Source organism: Coffea arabica, chromosome 2c (genome assembly GCF_036785885.1).
Source record: "Coffea arabica cultivar ET-39 chromosome 2c, Coffea Arabica ET-39 HiFi, whole genome shotgun sequence".
Lineage (NCBI taxonomy): Eukaryota > Viridiplantae > Streptophyta > Magnoliopsida > Gentianales > Rubiaceae > Coffea > Coffea arabica.
Window position 1 is genome coordinate 19,393,387 of NC_092312.1, and position 21,925 is coordinate 19,415,311.

The window sequence follows — 21,925 nt, forward strand, 5'->3', positions numbered from 1 at the left end:
TCACCAGGATCTTAAAACGTAACGTAAATAACCTTTGTGGTTCGCAATTGGCGTGGTATGCTAATGAGAATCAGCAATTGCCAAGTAACTGCTGATCAAAGGGTCTAGGCATGGCTGCACAGTAGCCTGGTTGAGAATGAGAATTGCACATCCGAGTGCATTTAATAAACAACTTTTTTTTGAACTAAGAAAACATGTACTTGCGAATTTTACACAAAATTGCCCATCTTCAGTCTTTCATGCTTCTAAATTATCAGGCTGTTAAACGTGGATGGATAAATAGCCAAGGATGTTGGGCAATGATCTTAAGCAGCAAGGCTTGGAGTGGGAGTCAGTGGAATCTGATACATTCTTCTGCAGCCTCCAGAGGCGAATGCAAGAAGTAATCTGAGTACCACTAATTCCAGCTACAGTGTTGTGCTGTACCATATGGCATCTGTATATCCTATGTACATCAGCCCCATCCCTCCGTTTAGAAGTGAGAAAAAGGACAAAAGGAAGGGGAGACTCGGTACTGCGGTCTACCAAGGTGAATATTCTTATTCAAGCTTATTGTGTTCATGCTTCAGTTGGCTACTTTTTTATTTAATTTACTTGTTGCATAAGTTAACTAGCATATCACCAGAAACTGCAAAGTTGGTCACTGAAACAGAGAATTATACATTATCCATCACACAGGTGAGAAATTATAACTAGCTGAATTTTGAGCTGCTACTTTCAACTCTATATTCAAGTGAAGAGTTAACCAGCTCTTCTCATCCAGCTACTGCCCCACACATCAGAAGCTGAAAGAGTACAAACCTTTTCTGCAGTCGAGACAGAACACAGGTCTTTCTGTGCTGGTCCTCTCATTTAATCATTGGTGGTTACTTTTCAAGGCAGGGAATTCATCAATTATGCACAGCTTCTGAAGGATCAGCATTTCTTGCTTGGCATCTGTAGTTTACTTATGTTAAGAACTACAAAATATTCAGTGAAAGCAAATCTAGATTCTACAGATTATCACAAATAGACACAAGGCCAATCAACAGTCAGCTACTCGCTGTAGTAGTAACCAAAACAATGCAGAATCAGTATCCGTAACCGTAACTGGTACTCAGCATACAATTTGAGATATCATCCATTAACATGTGCATTCATTTAGCACTAAACAGTATGAGATGGTCATGCCTTACTTAGCAACAAGAAGAGAATTAGGCTTTATAACCAAACTGGATGCAATTATCCACAAACCATTGAAACTTTGCTGTTAGAAGTTAAATCCAGCTTCAAATGCTGTCAAATAGTTGAAAAGAAACTGTGTATATATATATATATATATATATTCTGTATGTAAATTTTTCCACAAGTAATTCCCTTCTTCACCGCATTAAAAGTATTTCAGGTTGATTGCATGGGGAATAAGAGATAATGTTGCACGTAAACTTCATCAAGAAAAATTAAACCCCCGTCTTGTATTATTGAATTCGTGCAGCAATTTTTTGTCTCTAAAGTTGGATGCAGAAAACAAATGTTGCAAAGGATACATTCTTCATCAGGATTTTCTGCAAAATTGGAGTGCAATGCATTTCCAACGCTATCCACTATAGCTGATGTAGTCATGGATGATTCAATACATAATATTGCTGTAATGGCATCTAGTCGTGTAACCTCATTTCTAAACATCAGCCTTGCATGTGCTGCAACAATAGGTAACATCAGTGTGGGCAAGGGTTCAACAAAGAGTTGATATACTGGTAGGACTTGTACCTTGAGCAAGTCGTATCAAACTCTCCAGCATGCGAACGGTGGTCCTTGCTGCAACATAAAGCAATTGAGACTTGAAAAGCAGTAATATTGGATAGAAGTTGATGTGTTTTTACAAGTGGTTTTGTAGGTGAAACCTGCATTTTGAGTTGCAGATCTTCTTTGAAGTTGGAAATAGCGTGAAATAACATTTTCAGCCTCCTTTGAGAGAACAGGTCTAACGTTTCTTTTAACAAAGTGGATGTACCTGTGAATCCTCAATATATTTCACTCAGGAAATTGTGAAAGAAAATGATTTTGCATAGCATCAATCTGCTAAAGGGAAAATCTAGTGGCCATGTTGTAGATAGCATGAAGAATTTAATGCCATTCTATTGTGCAATTCCAGCTTTAGTATTTTTGTTGGCAAATAAATAAGCGCCATACAAAAAGGTTCAGGAAGTACAAGAAGCTCACCTTCCAACAGATTACACCGTAATTATTTTCTTTGTAACTATAACATTTCCGAAGGGTAGTCTTATCACATCATAAAAGGAAACTCACATGCATTAGAATCTTGATAACGTGTGGTTTAAGATTGCCTATATATGTGCAGTTCATGTTGCAAGCAGAGACTGTCTTTATGCAAATGGTCACCTTCCAGTCATAATAGAGCAACCTTACTCTTATTTGAATGTGCACCTTGGACTACCAATGGTTCTTACGTGTCATCATGAAACAGAAATGTTATTTAACAGAGCTGTACCTTCTAAGCATGGGAAAAGGCCAAGTGCTTGTCAGATCTTCATTGCAATTGTCATTCTCCTTTTCTCCCTGGCATTTGCAATAAACAGAATTATATTCAGATACATGAGACATTCCTAAACTTTGTTAAGCCATTCATACTCATCTAGAACATATTACCTCAGCAAGGATGTGAGACGAAACAACTGCATCCCATTCGGGGTTCTTTTTATCTAAGAGGACTAGAACTATATCAAATCTGCTCAACAAGGGTCCAGAGAGTGTTGTATTGACGGACAGAGCTAGATTAGGCTGAGAAATGGTAATATTCAAAGGCAGGGAAAACAGAAGAAAGGCATTAAAAACAAGAAAGAAATCAATTCCTGTGGAAAGACTAAGTTGATTACCATTTCCATCTGACTCTGTGGCAACATAACTAGACATATTATGGTTGAATGTAGGTTAAAGAAAACGTAGTAATAAATCTGAAAGAAAGGATACATTCATCAGGATCATACTGTCCCTTTGGATTTGTTGCACCAAAGACAACTGTCCTTGTACTGAGAGTTGTAACAAGACCAGCCTGCAAACGAATAATGTCACTTCGGGGTAATGCTTCAAAAATGTTTTCCTAAGAGATGCAAAAGAATAATATAAATAAATATGAATTGATGTTCAACCTAAAGAAAAGGCAGAAAAAATGGCAAAAGGTATCCCTTATACAACTGATACTAAGCAAAGGAAAAAGTGCCTGCCATAAGCCATAGAAATCTTTTCTAGACAGCTTCTAGGGACTTATACGCTGTAGAAGTTCATTGACCAAATATATTCAGATAGCACCTATCCAGTTATAAGCAACTAACTCAAACAAGATGCAAAATTCCAAAAAATCTTAACAGAAGCAGGATTCTAGGGTAAGAATAGTAAGCTTTTTCCTTAACTCTATACTACCTTGGCAACACTTATAGTCTGCTGCTCCATAGCCTCATGAATGGTTGCTCTGTCATGCCCCCTCATGCTATCAAATGGCATAATACAAAAGCTTCATTTAGTCAAAAGATATGACTTGCATTTTTTTTTCAATGCATTGCAGTCAAAAAAAAAAAAAATTTGTTTCATTACCAAGCACTACATAATTTAGAAAGGATTACTGCATAGAACTCAAAAGACAACCAAAAAAGAAGAAAATAAATTGTCCTTGCTTTTTCCGCAGATCAACCGCACATCTTTCTCAGCAACAAGTTCACCCAATTGAATGTCTTTTTTTATGACAGAAAGCTGAAGTCTCCAGCAAAAGCTATACCAGAATGTTTAAAGTTGCAATTTGGAGGAAATACTCATGACACTTTTTAATAATCCCCTGCTTAGCTACTTTCACACGAGATCATTGATGAGATTTTATGGACAAAGGCAACAGCACCAAATCCAAACTAGTGCTAAATCATGGCCATGTAAAAACTATTGAAGAGTTCCCATGTTAACAACAATATTAGCAAATAGGGAATTTAAAATATTAAAGCCAATAGAAGCTTAATGATGTCACTCAACATCTTACAACATACTAAGGTATGTGACAGAAAGATAGAAAGGAAAGTTTTTACTTGCAAACTTCACCTATCAAATTCATCTATGCAACAAAGACCGCCATCTGCTAATACAAGGGCACCAGCTTCAAGCATCCACTCCCCTGAAAATTTAGTCAATGTGCTTAATGCAGAAAAGGGGCCACAAAGCAGATCTTGGAAATTTTACAAGGAAGAGGCAAAATAGAGTTTGAGAGACATGACATGATAATACTGCTCAGATTTCAGGTTGTTTAATAAAAATGCAGAATATTAAAAGAATGTACCTCCATCCTTGACTGCAGTAACAGTCAATCCAGCACTTGTGCTTCCCAACCCGGTAGTAATTACAGATCTGTTGCTCAACTTTGCAGCAAACTTTAAGAACTGAGATTTTCCAGTGCCTGATGGTTCAAATTGAGGGACGTATCTAATCAGTTATAGCAATTTTAGAACTCAAAAAGGAAATTATGCATCAAAATATTCTCTATTATAGCATAAAAGTAGACACAATAATCACTTTAGATAAAACCATTGTCTTATACTACTACAAAACCAGGGTCCACTGTTAGGATGCAAATGTATGGAGTCAATCCAAAGCGACCTCAATAATATAGTAAAACAAGCTGACCATTTGTTGAAGTAGGTCTTGCTCTTAAAGAAGAAACTACAAAGTAAAAGTGTCAGCGAGGAATGGTTTCCAAGTAATTACCAGGATCTCCCACAAGAAGCAAATGAGACTCTCCACGGACTTTCGTCCCAGAAGCATCAACATGTTGGACACCTCCAATTAGTGTCAGAGCCACTGCATTCAAAATATAAATCAAATCGTCTATAACTATAAATACACCATTTACTCAAGAAGGTATGCACTCTCCTGCTGTATCATTTACAGTGAGATCTCTTATTCTGTGGTTTGAGTTTCAAGACTCTATCTGGTAGAAAGTACCTGCAAGCTTTACAGTGAAGAGCCCGAAAACTTGTGGGCAGATACCACGTAGAATGGCATTCCTACCTGGGAAAATTTACAAGTTCAGAGACAGTTAAGGAAAAGTTTACATACTGTATGTAGACCAAATGACAGGTACATATCATTACCTTTTAATGGGGCATTTTCAAAATCTAACCAGAACTGCTTGAACTTCATAATGACATCATCTGGGATATCTATCCCTGACTTGACTTCATTCATTCTCCTGTAAAGAAAAGTAGTCGGTTAAGAAAAGATAGAGAGAAAGTATAAACTCATGTTCATTGAAAATGGGGTTGCTTTAAGTTGGAAAACCACAGAATCCTCCAATAGATAATATGTAACTGGTCAAGATTTTTAGCAAGGTACCTTGACAACTATATCGAACAATACCACCAATTTACTAACTATTTAGAATGCTCACTTACACTACTTAACAGTGGAAGTCTAAAAGTAAAAGAGTATTAATAGTCAAATACTAATGCACATGTAACAGCCAGAACCTTGATCGTTTGAATTCGAGGATGCCACTGTATTATCTCTGAAAAAATCTTGAGCTTCATGGGATTCAACATGCTACTCGTAATTCAACTTGTTCTCCTTAAACTCCTGTATTTAGCACTTTCTAAAATTATAACCTCCTGCGATTTCTTTTACTAAAGATAGTTGACAAAAATTTCATTGCCTAAAATAACCAAACATACATGCATCTTTCACCAAACAAAGCCCATATAGAGAGTCAATTCTAGCATTTGACGTTAATGACATAATAGTTACGTGTAGAGCTGTTAATCGAGCCGAGTTGAGCTCGAGCACATGATAATTGAGCTCGACTCAAACCTCTAATCGAGCTAGCTTGAGCTCGCTCGATTAGTCGTTCGAGCTTCAAAAGCCGTTCGAGATCGACTTGTCATACTCGGTCGAAAACTCGAACTTGAGCTCAATCTCGAGTTCAAAATCAAGCCGAGCTTATCAAGCTCGAAACTCGAGCTCGAACTTGAGTTCAAAATCGAGTCGTCTGTCTTAAAAGTTGCAATTGCGTAGAGATACCAAGAAGAAGAAGAAGCGGTACAAACAACCCAATCCACGCTTGACGCAGCATTTCATTTCAACGACGTCAGAGAGCAAACGCTGACAAAAATAGACTTTTTTTTTTAACGGTAGTTATATAGTATATAGTAGTAAAAAAAAAAAAACCCTTCCTTCATCATCATCTCCTCAATCCTCCTGGGGAAAATCAGAGAGCAGTGGAAGGAGAAGGGGGGAAGTCTGTCTATATCATCATCGCTGAATATCGGATGCAAACACTTGCGCTCAAACCAAAAATATTTCTCTCAATTCTCCTGACCAACTTCCCACATCCCACATCCAACCAAAGGGGAATTAGGGATTTTATTTGGAGGGTTGGAATGGGAGCAGCAGACAGGCTGGAAGAAATGGGCATGGGCAACCATAACTCCTTCCATAATGATAATACTTCTACTTGCAGCAGCATCAGCACCCTAATTTTCACTTACGGAACTCTCAAGCACGGTTTCTCCAATCACACCCTCTTACAAGACATGATGGCCTCCGGAGATGCCGCCTTCCTGGGCATCTGCCGGACTACCAACCAACTCCCTCTCGTCTGCAGGCCCTACAGAGCTCCCTTCCTGCTTAATTTTCACGGCCGTGGCCACCTTGTCTCCGGCGAGCTCTACTCCGTCTCCCCAAGGGCATTGGCCCGCATGGACGACTTGGAGGGCGTCACTCACGGTCCCTAAATGGTGGCGCTGCTCACAGATTCACGAGAAGTAGCGGTGCGTCCCTAAACGGTGCTCACAGACTTGGATTGAATGATGGCAGTGAGAATGCCGCTGTGGAACAGGAAAAGGAAAGAGGAAAGAAAAAAATAGGGCTAGAAACGGGAGAATGAATTAGGTAAAAGTATCATATACACAATGAAATGACGCTAATGCCCCTACTATTTGAGCTTGTCGAGCTTTAATGAGTCGAGCATGACTCGGCTCGTCTATTAAACGAGTATATATAGAACTTGAGCTCAGCTCGTTTTTCTCAATAAACGAGCCGAATCGAGCCCTTATCGAGCCGAGTCGAGCTCGGCTCGCGAGCTACCCGATTCGATTAACAGCTCTAGTTACATGTCACTTAGTATCTTAAACTTTTGAACAGTTGTCAATTTGTTCCATTAATGTCTGAAACATAACTGGTTGACTAGGTTACCCTAGAAAGTGAAGAAATATAGCATTTACAGCAGAAAGTGATTAAACTAGTAGTTCCAATAAAGTTTGATTAGATAGAAACAGATGATTCTCTAATCATGACAAAAATATGAAAAGCTATCTAAAAGTTGAATTAAACGAGGAACAGAACCACAAGTACCTTACGTAGTTTGCAACTAAGACAGGATCAAGGTCACAGCGGACATCCTTTACATCAGGTGACCATTTTGCCGTCAATACCCCAGTGACAATCACATCATCTGAAATCAAACTTACGCAGATCAGTTACATAACCACAACACAAAAGTGCACTTAATGTACATATGACAGCATAACCAGAAATAAAAAGATGTCAAATTTCCATATTCCCGTGACATATTTCTCTAGTATTAAAACTGCATAGTCATCATATACTTGTAAGGAAAAAGTTCTAAGTGAAGATCAAAACATTTATGTTACTGATTTCTCTGCACCAGAAGCACCACACGGATGTTTTAATGGAATAACCAAACCAACAAAATCATGCATTGTTGTAATGATTCTCAGTTCTGTGTATGAGTTAAAAGCTGCCGAGATGGGTTTCGTTCCAATTGCTTCTGAACATATGCTTCATTCATAAAATTGATATTTCCCATGGTAGTAAAGATTAATGCATCTCTTCTCTTTTGGCCTGAGTTCTCTTCAACCTGTTCTATTTTTTCCTTCTTGAGTTCTACCAATTTTGTAAAACTGCCAAGCTTATAACTGTTAGTGGGGGTTCTTGAATATCTTACAGGCTGGATCTTCATGTCCCGTCCTGTGGACACACTCAAGATGTTTCCTTTTCTTTGATTCTTCAGTGTCCTATCAATTTAGGCCTTCATGTCTCATTCGCACTCTAGATGTTTCATTTTCTTTAATTTCATATAAGAACTGATTGCTGAACTGTTTCATTTCAAACTGCTGGTAACAGTAAGGTTCCTCAATTGGATTTTAACCCCTTCAACACCTTCTCCTGGCTATTTATGTTCTACCTCCTCTTATAAGCCTTGTGGTCAACCAAATACTCAGTTGGAGAAGACAATCAGCATTACCCCATGGAAAGAAGCTTCTAATTTGTCCCAAACCTCGTCATCTTGAGCTCTTAAATTTCGACAGCCAAAAATTTTGCTCATAGTCTTCGAGTATACGGCTTCAATCCTGAACAGATTAGTTAAGCATACAATTTAATCTACTTCAACTGGGATAACAGAATTACGCTGAGGCCAAGATGGTCAGACTCCCTAGCTGCTCTTAGCATCAACTGGAGTATAGCCTATGACACTTAAATTAAATGCTACAAAATTCTAATCCTCTTTATTCTTGCTTTCTGAATGTCAATCACTAAAAGTAATGACAGCCTCAAATAGCTTTGTTTGGTTAGACAAAAGATTAATATGGATAAACAAGGAAATAAGATAAATAAAACAAAGTCGCCAAAGTTAAAAGGGAAAAAAGCTTTCTTAAGAGAATTGAACCAAAATATTTTGCTAATGGTGTGAACTCAATAAGGGCAATAACTTTCAGCAAGATATAAGAAAACAGTTACATGGGGCCAAGAAATGAAAGTTGGACTACAAAAATAAATAAATAATTAAAACTTCATAGACAAGCACTTTGAAATGCACTACCTCCAGCTTTCACCGTGTCAACTAGATCATCCTTCAAAATGACTGGAATTGAACGAGGAATAGCCCCAACACCTAACACTTGAGCGTTCTCTTGGATTTTAATCTCTTGGTAATCGTGACATATCTTGTTGTCTTCTATAAGATTAAACCTTGTGCTTTCACAAAACTTAGAGCTCTGTTATAGGAATGATAGGAATGATGGGCTTAGTCTTTGCCAAAATAAATGCAGGAAAAGTGTAAAAGATTAACAGACTTAAATTTCTGACATAAATACTCAGTTTTGAAAAGTATGAACAATGAAGTCCAATATTCTATGAACTGTAATATAGGTTAACCCAATAAACGAACAGAAAACTGAAAAGAGCAAGGGAATAGTAGCTACTTGAACAAGGCACTTAAAAAAGATGTGAATTGAATGACTAAAGAACAAACCTGAGAGGGACAGATGGTCGGCTTGGGAATTACATTTCTAGTTTCCACCTCAGGATAAACTTTGAACCTGCACATGGAACTTATTAGGTAACCACTGAAACATTGACTCAGAAATATAAGCGCTTTCTACTAATATCAAGAATACAGAACAAGAAAATATATTCTTCACCTTTAGAAAAACAGGTCAATCAGCTAGTATTTAGGCTTTCAAATTTTCAAAGTAGTTCTTCTAAAATGCTTCGGCAAATGACAATCTTGAAGCAAAATTACAAGCTCATAGATATCCAGTCAACTTAACCATAATTTAAAGTTTCTGTATGCTTTTCTGGTAAGGCGCATACAGGATTGCAGAGAGATGTCTTAATGTGAGCGAATTTATCAACTCCTTCTATGTAGTATAAAGATAACATCCAATAATTGCACCTTAAACTTTATGGAAGAAACAATTTAAGAGCTAAAGCAAATCGAGACCGACCTGTGTTTACAATTGCGACACTCATAAATCTTTTCTCCTTCAATCATCTTAATTGCTCCAGACCTAATTACAGTCCCTTTAAGGGTGAGAAGTATCCCACGGTGTTTCACTCTCACTCGTCCAATACTTGGAAAAGTTTCTAAGACAAATCTCAGAATGTCAGGAAAGCAACAGAAAAATAAACAAAAGATAAAAATATCTACAAGGATAAAAATCCAACCAGGGCATTCGAGAGGAGAACCACTGACATTAATTCGAACATGCACATAATCCTTCACACTTGCATTGTCCCATTGCTTCAAATCCTTAAATATCACTTTCTACAGCATTCCAATTAAATCCATCAGAAAATACGCAACGAGGCCCAAAAAACACACATTTGCAGCAATTCATTTCTTCGAATCTCAACTATCACTTTCTATACCATGTCATCATCCGAACTAAGACTCATAAAAAATGCACAACTACGCCCAAAAACATGCACAAACTCCTGCACTACCCAATTCCTTCAAATCCTCAATTATCACTCTCTAGACAAACTCGGTAGAACCCATCAGAAGTTCGATGGTAATTCCATATTACACACGCATTATATATGCAACGAGGGACAATACCTGAGCCCAGATAGCAGCTTCGTCAAAAACGAGTAAATATTCAGCGGGATGGGAGAAAAGAAGATGAGCAAGGGTTGGGTTGTCATCTAGTAGCTCTGCAAAACTATCCGAGAAAATTTTTAAAAAAAAAAAAACGCAAGTTATATATCAGAAAGACTATGAAACCAAATCCTCATAGAATTTGAATATTACGACGAAAAATTTAATGCAGTAGCATACTCAACAAGTAGAGGATAGTGAAGGCGTGGATCAGGAGAGAGAATGATGGAGTGCAGCTGCTCGGTATAATGTTTTATCAAGAAACTGGCCAGTTCTTTGGCCTTCCCATAGCTGTTGTCCATATGGTCAAGGCACTAGCTCCCTCCCTCCCTCCTACAGCGAGCGAGCGTGTGGTGTAGTGTAGGGATGTGTGGGGATTTGAGCAAAATGGATGGGAGAGGAAGGAAAGAGACGGATGATGAGAGGAGGGAGTGGCCACTGCCACTGCCTGCCCAGAGGGACAGACTGAAGAGGCGGGAAAAGGTTGGTTAGTTCTGGAGCTTTGGCGGGATTGGAGGTTTGGGCTAATTAGTGGCGGGCCTGGCGGCATTGGGGGGGCAGTAAAAACAAAAATGTTTTGTGGGCTGAACGACCCAATCTCTGTGGAATTTGGGCAACGAACAGTTGCTCCAGTGTGGATAAATAAGACAACAATATAAAAAAAAAAATACACAATTATTTTTATTATTATTTGTTGAAATTTGTGCCCACAAATCAATCCTAACCATCCAATTTAAGTACGCCCCATCTACCATCATGAATTGTTCCCTCCAATCACCACTCTAATTGCCGAAGAACTTGATCTGATTGAATTCCAAAAAGAAGATCCGAGTGAAGGATGGGAAATTTTGGCATCAACGCATTTCAACAGGGAAAAAAAATTGCAGCACATATAAAGAAGCAAAAAAAAAAAAAAAAAAAAAAAGGAAAACATGAAAATGGCATCAACCCATTTTGTGCTTCGTCATTTACAGGATTTTAGCCTCGATAGCACCGGATGGAGTTGCAAGTGTACTAAATGTTGCACAAAAGTGTTTTGCAGCTCTATCAAGTTCATATGGCTGTAGTATCTGGCATATGATACAAATTGTTTACTTTCTTTACAGTATATGCATGACATTACTCCTCTACCTGTGGATCATCCAATGCCAAAATTTGCAACTGGGGGCATTCAGAACCCACCAAAATTTTCTCTGAGATCTGCTCTGCAACAAAAATTATCTAAGCGTATTTCCTTACTATCTCTTCTCACAAAAGTATCGATAGGCTCTTCATATAGGGAGTCCGCAATATCATATGCTCGGCCCATGCCTTCTGATGTGAGTTCCATAATCATCAAGATCGTCATCATCATCATCAATGTCATGATTCCTATGGTCTAAAGTAGGTCGCTTGATTCTCTCAAATATTTCATCCAGGGATTCAGAGGAGGAATCGCGAAAGTGTTTAGTATCTTGAACTTGCCGTAAAGGAATGAACTTCTTTGCCTCAATGTTAGACTTGAATTGGCGAAAACCCATCTTCACTGATTGCCAGGTAGAGGATAAACCAGAAGATGGTTCAGCTTTTGAAGTCGGCGAATTTTCTGCATCATGTGAAGGAGTAGAGTGGATGTCTCCTTTCAAGCTCAAGTCTCTTTCTTGCTTGATATCTTGCGCTCTTATGGCAGCATACTTTCTGCTAATGCTTTCTCTGCTTGTGTGATTTTGTGCCTCCAAGTCGAGAGGTCTTGAATAACTGCTCTTCTCCTCTTCCCTCAAGCTGGCTGATGCTTTCGTCCCTTGGTTAACCTTTTCATATGCCAAACCATTGTTAGGTACACTAAAAAAGCAATACGTCATTGTGTACTCAATTAAAGAACAAAAAGGGTGATGAAAGGAAAATATGGGTGATTCCATCCATAATTTCCTTGATCTGAACTAAACAGAAAAACATATGATGCAACTGTCATATGACAACCGAGGCAGAGATTCCAAAACGTATAATTTGTATCCCGTTTAGACATTGGTGAAACTAGCTCAACACATCTAGCTAAGTTGGTGGTTAGAGCTCCATTAGAATTTAATCTCAAAGTAAACCAACGTCGCCACAAATCTGATGGAAAATAAAGAATTCGAAACCATAACCTCAGATGTGCAAGCTCCAAATTCAACAACACAATTACAATTCATTCCAGCAGTCATCTTGTGTTTCACTGAGGGATTTTATTTCCTGGTGGGTTACTGGTTCTCCTTTTTGGGGGTGGAGAGGGGCCCCGGGAAGGGGCGGGGGTGCGTTCAAGTAGTCTCAACCATGAGTGTTCAACATGAGCAAATAGTCGACACACATTATGCCTAGAAATTTTGGGCAGCATGATTAGATATTTAAAATGGTCCATTAAATTACTGATTAATGACACTTGAATTCTCGGAGAATGTAGCAAACAGCACAATGCAAGGAAAACTTTTGTGACATTTTGAGGATATGTCAGGTTAACTTATGTCGAAAAGGCATACCACTTTATTGGTGCCAGACTCCAGGTCCAAACTTGTGGTACTGAAATTTCTAGCCAACGGAATGACAAGCTCACCAACTTTGTAACCTTGTTCAAGCCAAGATCGCTCTGAATAAAACATTAGAAACTGCATCAGATCATTCCAATAGGCTTGACTGAAAAAAGCATCTTGTGCTCTTTAGCCGGGTAAACAAATTTTCCCAGAAATTTTCTGATTATCTATCTAACCTTTTTTTTTTTGGTCGGCAGAAATTGGCTTCAAGTTTTTTTTTTTTTTTTTTTTTTTTTTTTTTTTTTGCATTATTTCTTTAATCCATTTGGTTGCAGCAAAGAGAAATAGAGGTTAATCATTGGCAATACAAGGTTAGAACGGAGAGATCCTTTTCACCCACCTTTCTGCAATATAATTAATCCAGAGGGATCAAATCCATCTAAATCATCAGCATGCTCACTCTGAAATCTGAATATCTTCCAGTTGCCAACATAATCAAGGACACGATCGAAAAAGTTGCCTGCTATCAGTATGGTGTATATGACCATTATAAGTGGATAAATCTTATTGAAACCTTTGCCAAAGAAAGGGACAGCATCATCAATGTTCCCCATCCTCTGCAAATGAAAAGAGATCATTAAAACTTGCATCAGCCAAAACTGAAAGAGGAAGAACATAAGCAAACTCCATGCCTTCCAGTTGATTTTTATAATTGCATCATGACAACCAACATACTTATCCAATATTCTCAGCATTTGAAGAATTCATTTAGGATGCTAATCTCTCATTGCAATCCCAATTTATAATTCATCATCCCGCATGGAAAATGCAATAAACAACATTGATCATAAGAATAAGAGCAAGAAATAACTTTACCTTTTCAAAAATGGTCTTAGCACCGTTGTTAAGATGAATAAGGTTGAGGAAGTTATAAGAAATTGGTGGTGCATACCGAGCAACCATCCTAGTAAAATTTTAAATAACTGAGATTAAATTCAAAGCATAAACACTTGCACTGCATTCATGATGCGCAAACAGGATTTAAAAGAGAAAGAGGGAGGGAGAAGACGGGTAGAAGAAACTAACGAGCATATCATGAGCAGACTGACTGAACTTGTTTGCCTTGGTGTCAGGGAGTAAAATGTCAACATTCCAATTTTGAACAAGGAGTAGTATGTGCATACACACATGTACATTAAAGGAACAAAAGCAGCAACCTGCAACAAAAAAAGATGCAAAATAATAAGAAAAGAAAAAACAAATACAGTGTAAATCAATAATATTAGCATGTAAAATAGGAGAAAAAGTAATAATTGATTAGATAATAAGAAGGCCTATTTGTAAGCAAGGAAAAAGGCTTTAAAGTAATAAACTGCAAGCCAATTTTTGATTCATTGACAAATATTATACAGACCATTATGATTTGGACTAATCTCCATCTGCTGGAGTATAACAGAGTGCATAAGTAAAAATCACGGCCCTCTGACGCAATGAAGCTATTTCTATCATAAATTAATCATGCATCATCAATCTATACCTTGAGAGTAACATTGAAAGAAACTAAGTTAAATGACATCTGTATAAGTTTCAATTCCAAGCAACTAAAGTATGTGGAAACAGAAGGAAGACACCTTTATATGATATATTTATCTTCCCAGCATGTCCTTCATTCCAAGTGGGCAAATAATCAGCAAAAGTAACTAAACCTTTGAAAATAATGAAGAGACAAGTGAATGGAGAGCATTCGGGAGAAGGTACTCAATCCCCACGAGTGAATTTAAACTATGGACCACATGCTCTCGTGATAGCTATTGAGGCTCAGTTTTTCCAGACAATCAACCAACTCCTAGTCCCAAACCACGTAGCTTTAGACTTAAACCTCTCAACGTGCCTGGTAAATCTAATCATTACACAATCTCCCACCTTCACTGTTCCCATACTCTATTCCAACCATCCCCACTTTCTAGCATTGAACTGCAAACACACAACCAGTATGACCAGATATTCTTCAAGAACTAACTAGTTCCCATGATCACTTTTAAATTGAATTTTTTTGGTTTCAAGTCTAAAATTTCAAATGTTAATGATGAAGATTATCATTTGGGACCAGAAGTTTACTCTTTATGAATGGAAAAGCTTTACCTATCAAACAAACTGGTATTGAAATTGAAACTCTACCTGCACGAGCACCTCATGCTTTTCTACAGCGTTTATCAGGATAGAGAAAAGAGATAAATCAACACCATTGGGCAGAATAGTTGCCTCGGCTAGGAGAATCGCGGCTGATATGGAACCCAATATCACAGCCAAAAATTTCTCAAGCTGCTTTCTTAGTATGCAGCGCCAGACCAGCTCTACAAAAATTATTATAATAATGAAAAGTCAGTCTATGAAAATTTCAACCTAAGTACAAAACCAGGCCAAGTTTATGAAAATTAATATCATATATTATTAAAAGAGATAGCGGAACCATAGGAAAAACAGCTTTGTGCATATGTTTGTCTAGCATAACATAAGAAACCAAATTGGTCCTCAAAAATACTATTGACCTCACCTTGTCCCAAAAACGCAAATATATGCCCAAATGAAAGCATTTTGAATTACCTTCACATTACATGTTCTTAAGCATAATAAGCTTACATTTTTATTCTTCTATTTCACCTCGTTTTGACCAAGGGAAGGATGCAAGTTAATTGGAGTATGATGGGGATCTAGAACAAAAGTGAAACTTAAAAGTCTAAAATGTACCAATCACATCAAGAACAGACCCTAGTTTGCCACTTCTTTCAGCCCTAAAGCTCGAAATATATCTCCTGCAGAAGTACAAAAACTTTTAAGATAGATAAACTTGGCACAAACATTCAAAGTGAAACTTAATATGCAGTAGTCAGGAGCAGAGGACTACACACACAAAAAGAACGTTTAACTGCAAGTCGGGGCAGCAATGACAATTCGTGTTAAAAAAGGGGAAAATATGATCATTTTAAAAAAATTCAAAGGGTTAAAAGAATGACGAAAAAGGTTCAAAAGCTTTCAACTGTTTGACTCATAAAAGTGATCAGATAAAAAGGCCAATGCATATAAGCCATCTTGATGCAAGCAAAAAATGACCAAACCCTCCCCCCCCCCCCCCCCAAGCGGGATTAAGCACAGCGTAATCCAATGATTTCTATGGATGTGATGCCATATACTGAACTTGGAACCTCCAGGTTTGAAACTGGTAAACTTTAGCAATCTGTCAAGAGTCACCCCTAACTTCAATTTTCAGTAAATTTCTGTGTTATTTTTTCTCAGCTCTACTAGGTTAAGCGATTAGAAAATACAATGATCTGCTGTCATTAACAAGATCCTCTTCGTATTAACTCCTGGATTCTTCTTCTGCTGCAATTTCTCAAAAAAGATCTGTACACCAACTGCTTAGCTCCTGATAACACCCAAGCCTGCCTCCCTCACAGTAAGTCATTCCTAAGCTCCTTAACTCACAAACAAAGTTGCAACATGACAGTGTGCACAAACTTCGCCAGAAGTATTACCGATTTACAGCCACCCAACATCTCAAAACAGAATTGAACTTAGAGCTGCCTTTCACATATGACAGCTTTAAAACTTATCTTCTTACTTTTCCTATTTTCATTTCCTTTTCTTCAGGTCTACCTGAAACATCAAATAAAAAGTTCTGTAACCTTAGATCACCTTGTTAACTGAAACAGTCAAGTTAAAAAGTATGAAGCATGAATGGATCTTCTACTGGATACAGAATAGTACAAGAATATAAATAGCAATTGCTAACTTTTGGCAAAGGTAGCATAGCAACTCAGCAGACATATATATGGCTAGACATTTTATGACATAAGGGAAAAATCCTGGAGCAAGAGCAAACCATCCAGTAGCAGTGTGATGCTCATAATTCTTTATAGTATCTTCCAGCTCAAGGGCTTCTGTGACGTATTTCATATATTCACTGTATTAGAGCAAGAAAACATATATTAGGTCTGTCACCAATGCAGTGTAAAAGAATGGAGGAAATTATCAAATGTAGATGTTTATATAAAGTCAAACTCTAAAAATGAAAGCATTTTAGAGTTTTGCCCAGGTTAAGTTTCTCACAGCTCAAGTAAAACATGAATAACATGCTTTCTACTGTGTTTACTCATACAAAAGAAAAAGTTAACTTACAATTCATTAATGTCAAGTATGAAGTGCACTGGCTTTTGAAAATATGTAAAAGTTCTAATTCTCTAAAGTGAAAAAAGACAAGTTGTTGCCAAGATATCATATGATAACAAATCTCAAGGTAAATTTCTAACTCTCTAAGTAGAGCTTCTATGTCAAGATGTATCACATTGTCCAATTTTCTTTGTCGGTGTCCGATTCCTTCCAAACCAAAAAACTATGGAAGTTCAAAATGGAAGAAAAATTGTAAAACAGGCTCTAACAAATATCAAGAAACTATTACCAGATGAGAATAATGGAGCAAAATACTTATGAAATCTAGAGTATCTTGATCAACAACTAAAAACAATCCTACCTCAAACCACAATAGGTGCCAAGGACTATACAAATACTACATTTTGTGAAAAAAGTAAAGTGACATGAAGATGCCCATCCATAGAACAACAAAGCAACATCTGGAATTGAACAAAATTCCAGAGGCAATCATGATAATTGTTTCTGTTTGATAAAATATACCTCTTATATCTGTAATATTGCTCTCGTGCTTTCTTTAGTTGACGCCTTAGTGCTGCCATTGTTTTTTCATCAGTGTCATAGTCCATATCATTTTCACCTAACCTTCCACCTTGGGGTTTGAAAGAAGAATCTTCAGTGAGCTGTCAATCATTTGGTTATTTAAAAATTAGTAATAACTGGGAGATAATGAAGCAGAGTACATAAGCAGTTGGATACAAAGCACAAAACAGAAAACACAGGCAGAATAAGCTTACTCCCTACCATCTGAGCCAACATTTTATCGATAACACTCATATAAGGTCTCAAAGGATCACGCTTCGACATCTGCCTTGATGTTGCTTGGGCAACCTAGTGTAACGAATAACCACAGTATTAAATATCACCATAGAGTCCAGGAGAAATTTTCACACCCAAGCAATTCATTTCTGTTCAATCTTCTCTCATTCCCTCCCCCCCCCCCCCCCCCCGCCTTCTCTCTCTCTACGTACTTTGAGATAGGAGTTTTATTACTAAGGAAAAATAATAGCAATTCAAATTCAGAAACTTTAGCTTGAAATGATTTGCATCCAAGTGAATATAAGAACAAATACTAGGTGAATTTGCAAAGAATGGAACTTACTACAATAGCATTTGAAAAATCTTGATGAGCATCATCAAGTTTAACAGCCATTTTAGCTACTATGTGAGAAAGAAACTTTTGACGAGTGGTCCAATCAGCATTTTTCCAAATGCCCCTTGGTATTTCAATCAAACCAAAACCAAGAAGAAAAGCACCAGTAACCAGGCCAAATGTATTTGAGCAAGCCATAGCAAAACCACGTATACTTCCACCCCTGCATAAAAGTAAAACAATCATACAAACTAAGGAAACTTCATAAATTTGAATGTCCACTGTCAACTGGTAAGCAAACAAAATATGAGAAACTAAGCTAAAGGAATATTTTGGAAAGATGGAACCAAGTTGTTCATATCACACGAACTATATGCATGTGTGTTATTCTATGCATGTAATAAGTACGATGACATGCATACTCTGGCAAGTCTACCAGGCAAATACAGGTAGATGCAAAATAAAGCTCATTAGCACAAGAATCTGCAAAAACTATCTAGCTAAGTGATTCTTTTCCAATTAAATCACAAACCTGAACCCGAGATACAAGTGTTAGAAGGTAGATTAAGTTATGCCAGCATGACTTACACCTAGACATCCTTTTTTTTTGTGTCATTCATCTATTTTATCTTTCACATTTCTCTGCTATTCTCCCCTTGTGAAAGGAGAGAGGGGGAAGAAGAAAACCAGGTAGGAGACAGACAATTCTGTATAACATCTATGCTACCACCTCTGCATACCCATTCACGATTCTGGTATGCAAAAGCAAATTAGCATGAACATGAATATAATTCATGATGCCTTCATGATCGCAGTTGACAAGGGCACCCCAATCCTGACACGTGCATTGCAAGTACATGTGCTTCATTTCAGATCAAGAAGACATTCTTGCATTAAAAAGTGAAAAGAGGCATAGAATTCCCAGGATCCATTGTCAAAACTATAACTTTCCCCTCATACCAATAGTTGCTCAGTCACTAAGATTTAAAGGATAATGATATTGATAATGCACAAATTCCGAACCAATCCCCATTCTTCTAAAGATTCCAAGCAGTAAACACTAGAGAAGCACCAAGAACACAGTTTGCCTACATCTCTCTCTGTCTATTGCTCTATATACAGTTTTTGAACCAAGCACATAACGTTCAATTAACTGATTTCTATATTGTGGGAGTAAGAGACAAACCAGTTTTTGTGCAGAACAATAAGCAGTATAACTCCACAAAGTGCAATAGAGCCAACACACAAGTAGTAAACCAAGTTTACATGAGCACTAGTCTTCAACCTTTCTGCAACAGTGAAGTCCCCAGCATCTTCATAACCCTGAAGTATAGGCACCACAGCCCTGCTTAGAGAAATGGTTTCATACAAAATCGATGAGAATATGTGCACCTTCATTGGGAACTCTTCCAGAAGAAGACCCTAACAATAAATCAATACAAGACAACCACAGAAAAACAAAGATAAACAGAAGCACAGAAAATTGTAAACCTGTTCATGCTATTTAACTACAATGCAAGACACCGTTAGCCAAGATTGATTCATCCCCAACTCTTACCAATGGAAATAGAAGGAAAATAGTGAACCAGGTGTACAGGTATCAAGAAGATAGACATGTAGCAACACCTAGAGCTCAATGAACAGCCTCTGAATACTCCAAATGTAGACATGGTATCAAGTTCTAACAACCTACTCTTTTCTGTCCAAGAGACAAACTATGAAAATGTCCAATTCTTTTTTCTTGCAAAAACTTGCAGAATATCCACAGCAAAATTGGTTTGACCACAATATTAACTCTAAACAAAGATAAGTATTTTGTCCAGAACATTTGATTAAATATTAAGCTACCACAATACAGGATTGTTAATTCCTAAAAAAATTTCAGCAAAAAAACTGCATTCTTCGAAGAGGATACAAGCCATACTAGCTTACCACGTGAGTATAAATGTACTCCAATATGACCAGCTCCAGAAGAAAGAAATTCCGTTCTTGTCGTGACCTACAGCAGCCTGCTTGAACAATGAGGAAGGTAATGACGTAAGCGCTTGATTAAATTTTACCCATCTTTATGTAAATCTTTGGAGAAATCACGTTTATGCATCTCCCCTGAGCTTATATCAAGTTTAAATCCTTGCGATGTTGACATTTAACTGCAAATAAAGACCATTAACATGACCAATTATGATAACATTTCGAGCTGTCTTACATTTCCAAGCAATATTTTACTTATTTACCGTCTGTTATTCTTTTATTTCTTCTTCCAAGGCTTATGTGTATTTTCGACTCAAATTGATGTTTGGTCTGTACGAAGTAACCAACCAATGCTTCACGAACTCATCCACCAAAAAATCAACAAACTCGTTGGCATTTTGGTAAACGTTACGAGGGAATTTGAGTATTTTCAAGATTAATCAAGTAGTACAGAATAGAAAAGTACACATTACTGGCATAGAGAACAGACGAATGCAGTTTCATTACAGATGAAAAAGGAAAAATAAACATTGTGGGCAATCATGAGCAGTTAAAGCAATGTGACGGGGAAAGAGAACAGGAAAAGACGATGAATTATATTAAACACAAAAGAAGAAGAAGTAATAGCCCTGCTAAGGAAAAGGGGTGGCGCAGAAGAAAGAGAAGGAATGACGTACCGCCCAGATGTCGGCGGGGACGAGGATGATGATGGAGAGCGAACAAAACCAGGCGTAGCCAACGGTGAAGCGAACGTAGCGAGGAACATCGGGGCCGGCGAAGTAATGGAGAGTGAAGGCCACCATGCCCATGGTCAAGGGCAGAGATATCAAGTAAAACACCCACATTTTAGACGACGAGGACGATGATGATCGGATTGATCGCTCAACCGAATTATCGTTTAATTCAGGTAGAGCAAGTTAGTTAGTTAGTTAGGTAGGCCCATTTGCGTTCTGGATTCATTCATTCAAAGTAATTGATCGTAATTAAGGTGGGAAGGAGGGAAAATTGCGGGTTGGCTTGGGATTGGCTGATTGATTTAACGTCAAGAAGAAAGGCTAACTAATCAATGCATAGGAAATGTGGAAACTAATACCACTACGCGTCTGCGACAACTACTAATCAAATCAAAGACTTGAAATTTGAAAAAAGAAAGAGCCCGTCATGCAACCTAATGCATGCACTCTCTTCCCTCTCTCTCTTTCTTTTATTTTTTTTAATCTTTCTGATACAGCAATTATATTTCTTTTTTTTTTTCCCACTTATATATTGGCTATCATAAGATTAGCTACTCGACCTTCAAGCAAATTTTACAAACACTTTATTGCTGCCTTAAAATTACTAAATGATAGTACCACTTACCTGAAATACCCTAAATGTTTGAAGGAAAAAACATGCAATTCGTGGATGGGTGCTGAATTAATTCCAGAAAAATTGAAAAAGTAAAAAACATACGCTCCGTTTGGATTAGCTGTTTTTGAAAGTGTTTTTGAAAAATTTTGTTGTAGCAGAATTTTTAGATTATATTTTGAGATACTTTTTAAAAATTTAAACTAATTTTTAGATTATCTTTTATAGTACCTTTTTTAAAAATTTTTATTGTATTTGAAAAACACTCCCATCCAATAATATCATGAAATTTAGACTTTCATGTCAAATATTGTTCTGCATGATGTATTATGGAAAACTATAAGAATGTGAATGATTGACATATTTGTCAGTTTTGTATACTCGCTTTTT

At 37.4% G+C, this 21,925-nt stretch overlaps 2 protein-coding genes across 6 annotated transcripts; both read right to left on the minus strand.

Moving 5' to 3' along the window:
- Nucleotides 1-618: 618 nt before the first annotated feature.
- LOC113726617 (probable DNA helicase MCM9) lies at nucleotides 619-10,918 on the minus strand. 5 transcript variants are annotated; one of them, XM_072074998.1, is made up of 20 exons: nucleotides 10,613-10,918; nucleotides 10,394-10,496; nucleotides 10,000-10,099; nucleotides 9,780-9,918; nucleotides 9,305-9,371; nucleotides 8,873-9,047; nucleotides 7,384-7,483; nucleotides 5,130-5,227; nucleotides 4,981-5,046; nucleotides 4,744-4,836; nucleotides 4,319-4,435; nucleotides 4,084-4,156; nucleotides 2,971-3,052; nucleotides 2,877-2,891; nucleotides 2,650-2,781; nucleotides 2,492-2,559; nucleotides 1,884-1,993; nucleotides 1,750-1,797; nucleotides 1,527-1,679; nucleotides 619-936 (listed from the first exon to the last, which is right to left on the minus strand). In XM_072074998.1, the coding sequence occupies exons 1-20, from the start codon at nucleotides 10,732-10,734 to the stop codon at nucleotides 857-859; spliced, it is 1,941 nt and encodes a 646-aa protein (XP_071931099.1). In that variant the 5' UTR covers nucleotides 10,735-10,918; the 3' UTR covers nucleotides 619-856. The 5 variants fall into 5 exon arrangements, with proteins under 5 accessions (XP_071931099.1, XP_027106229.1, XP_071931098.1 ...); XM_027250428.2 differs by lacking the exon at nucleotides 2,877-2,891 and adding an exon at nucleotides 3,421-3,487 and having other exon boundaries at nucleotides 2,650-2,771; nucleotides 10,613-10,917; XM_072074997.1 differs by lacking the exon at nucleotides 2,877-2,891 and adding an exon at nucleotides 3,421-3,487 and having other exon boundaries at nucleotides 2,650-2,771; nucleotides 2,971-3,100; nucleotides 10,613-10,917.
- A 444-nt stretch (nucleotides 10,919-11,362) lies between these two features.
- On the minus strand, nucleotides 11,363-21,160 carry LOC113726616 (uncharacterized). Its single transcript, XM_027250427.2, has 14 exons — nucleotides 20,866-21,160; nucleotides 20,150-20,226; nucleotides 19,404-19,562; nucleotides 18,227-18,440; nucleotides 17,869-17,955; nucleotides 17,608-17,747; nucleotides 16,799-16,879; nucleotides 15,667-15,731; nucleotides 15,097-15,272; nucleotides 14,005-14,135; nucleotides 13,795-13,882; nucleotides 13,319-13,535; nucleotides 12,928-13,034; nucleotides 11,363-12,222 (listed from the first exon to the last, which is right to left on the minus strand). Exons 1-14 carry the CDS (start codon nucleotides 21,031-21,033, stop codon nucleotides 11,725-11,727), a joined length of 2,208 nt encoding a protein of 735 aa, XP_027106228.2. The 5' UTR covers nucleotides 21,034-21,160; the 3' UTR covers nucleotides 11,363-11,724.
- Between the last annotated feature and the right edge of the window lie 765 nt (nucleotides 21,161-21,925).

What these genes read in the sequence shown, in the direction of transcription:
- LOC113726617 (XM_072074997.1), bottom strand. Translation starts at nt 10,734, where the DNA reads ATGGACAACAGCTATGGGAAGGCCAAAGAACTGGCCAGTTTCTTGATA. An exon ending in CACTATCCTCTACTTGTTGA is followed by an intron (nt 10,497 to 10,612) that starts GTATGCTACTGC and finishes TTTCTCGGATAG; the next exon opens with TTTTGCAGAGCTACTAGATG. An exon ending in TACTGCAGTCAAGGATGGAG is followed by an intron (nt 4,157 to 4,318) that starts GTACATTCTTTT and finishes CTAAATTTTCAG; the next exon opens with GGGAGTGGATGCTTGAAGCT.
- LOC113726616 (XM_027250427.2), bottom strand. Translation starts at nt 21,033, where the DNA reads ATGTGGGTGTTTTACTTGATATCTCTGCCCTTGACCATGGGCATGGTG. An exon ending in ATTGTTCTGCACAAAAACTG is followed by an intron (nt 18,441 to 19,403) that starts GTTTGTCTCTTA and finishes ACTTTTATGCAG; the next exon opens with GGGTGGAAGTATACGTGGTT. An exon ending in ATAAAATGTTGGCTCAGATG is followed by an intron (nt 17,748 to 17,868) that starts GTAGGGAGTAAG and finishes AATGATTGACAG; the next exon opens with CTCACTGAAGATTCTTCTTT.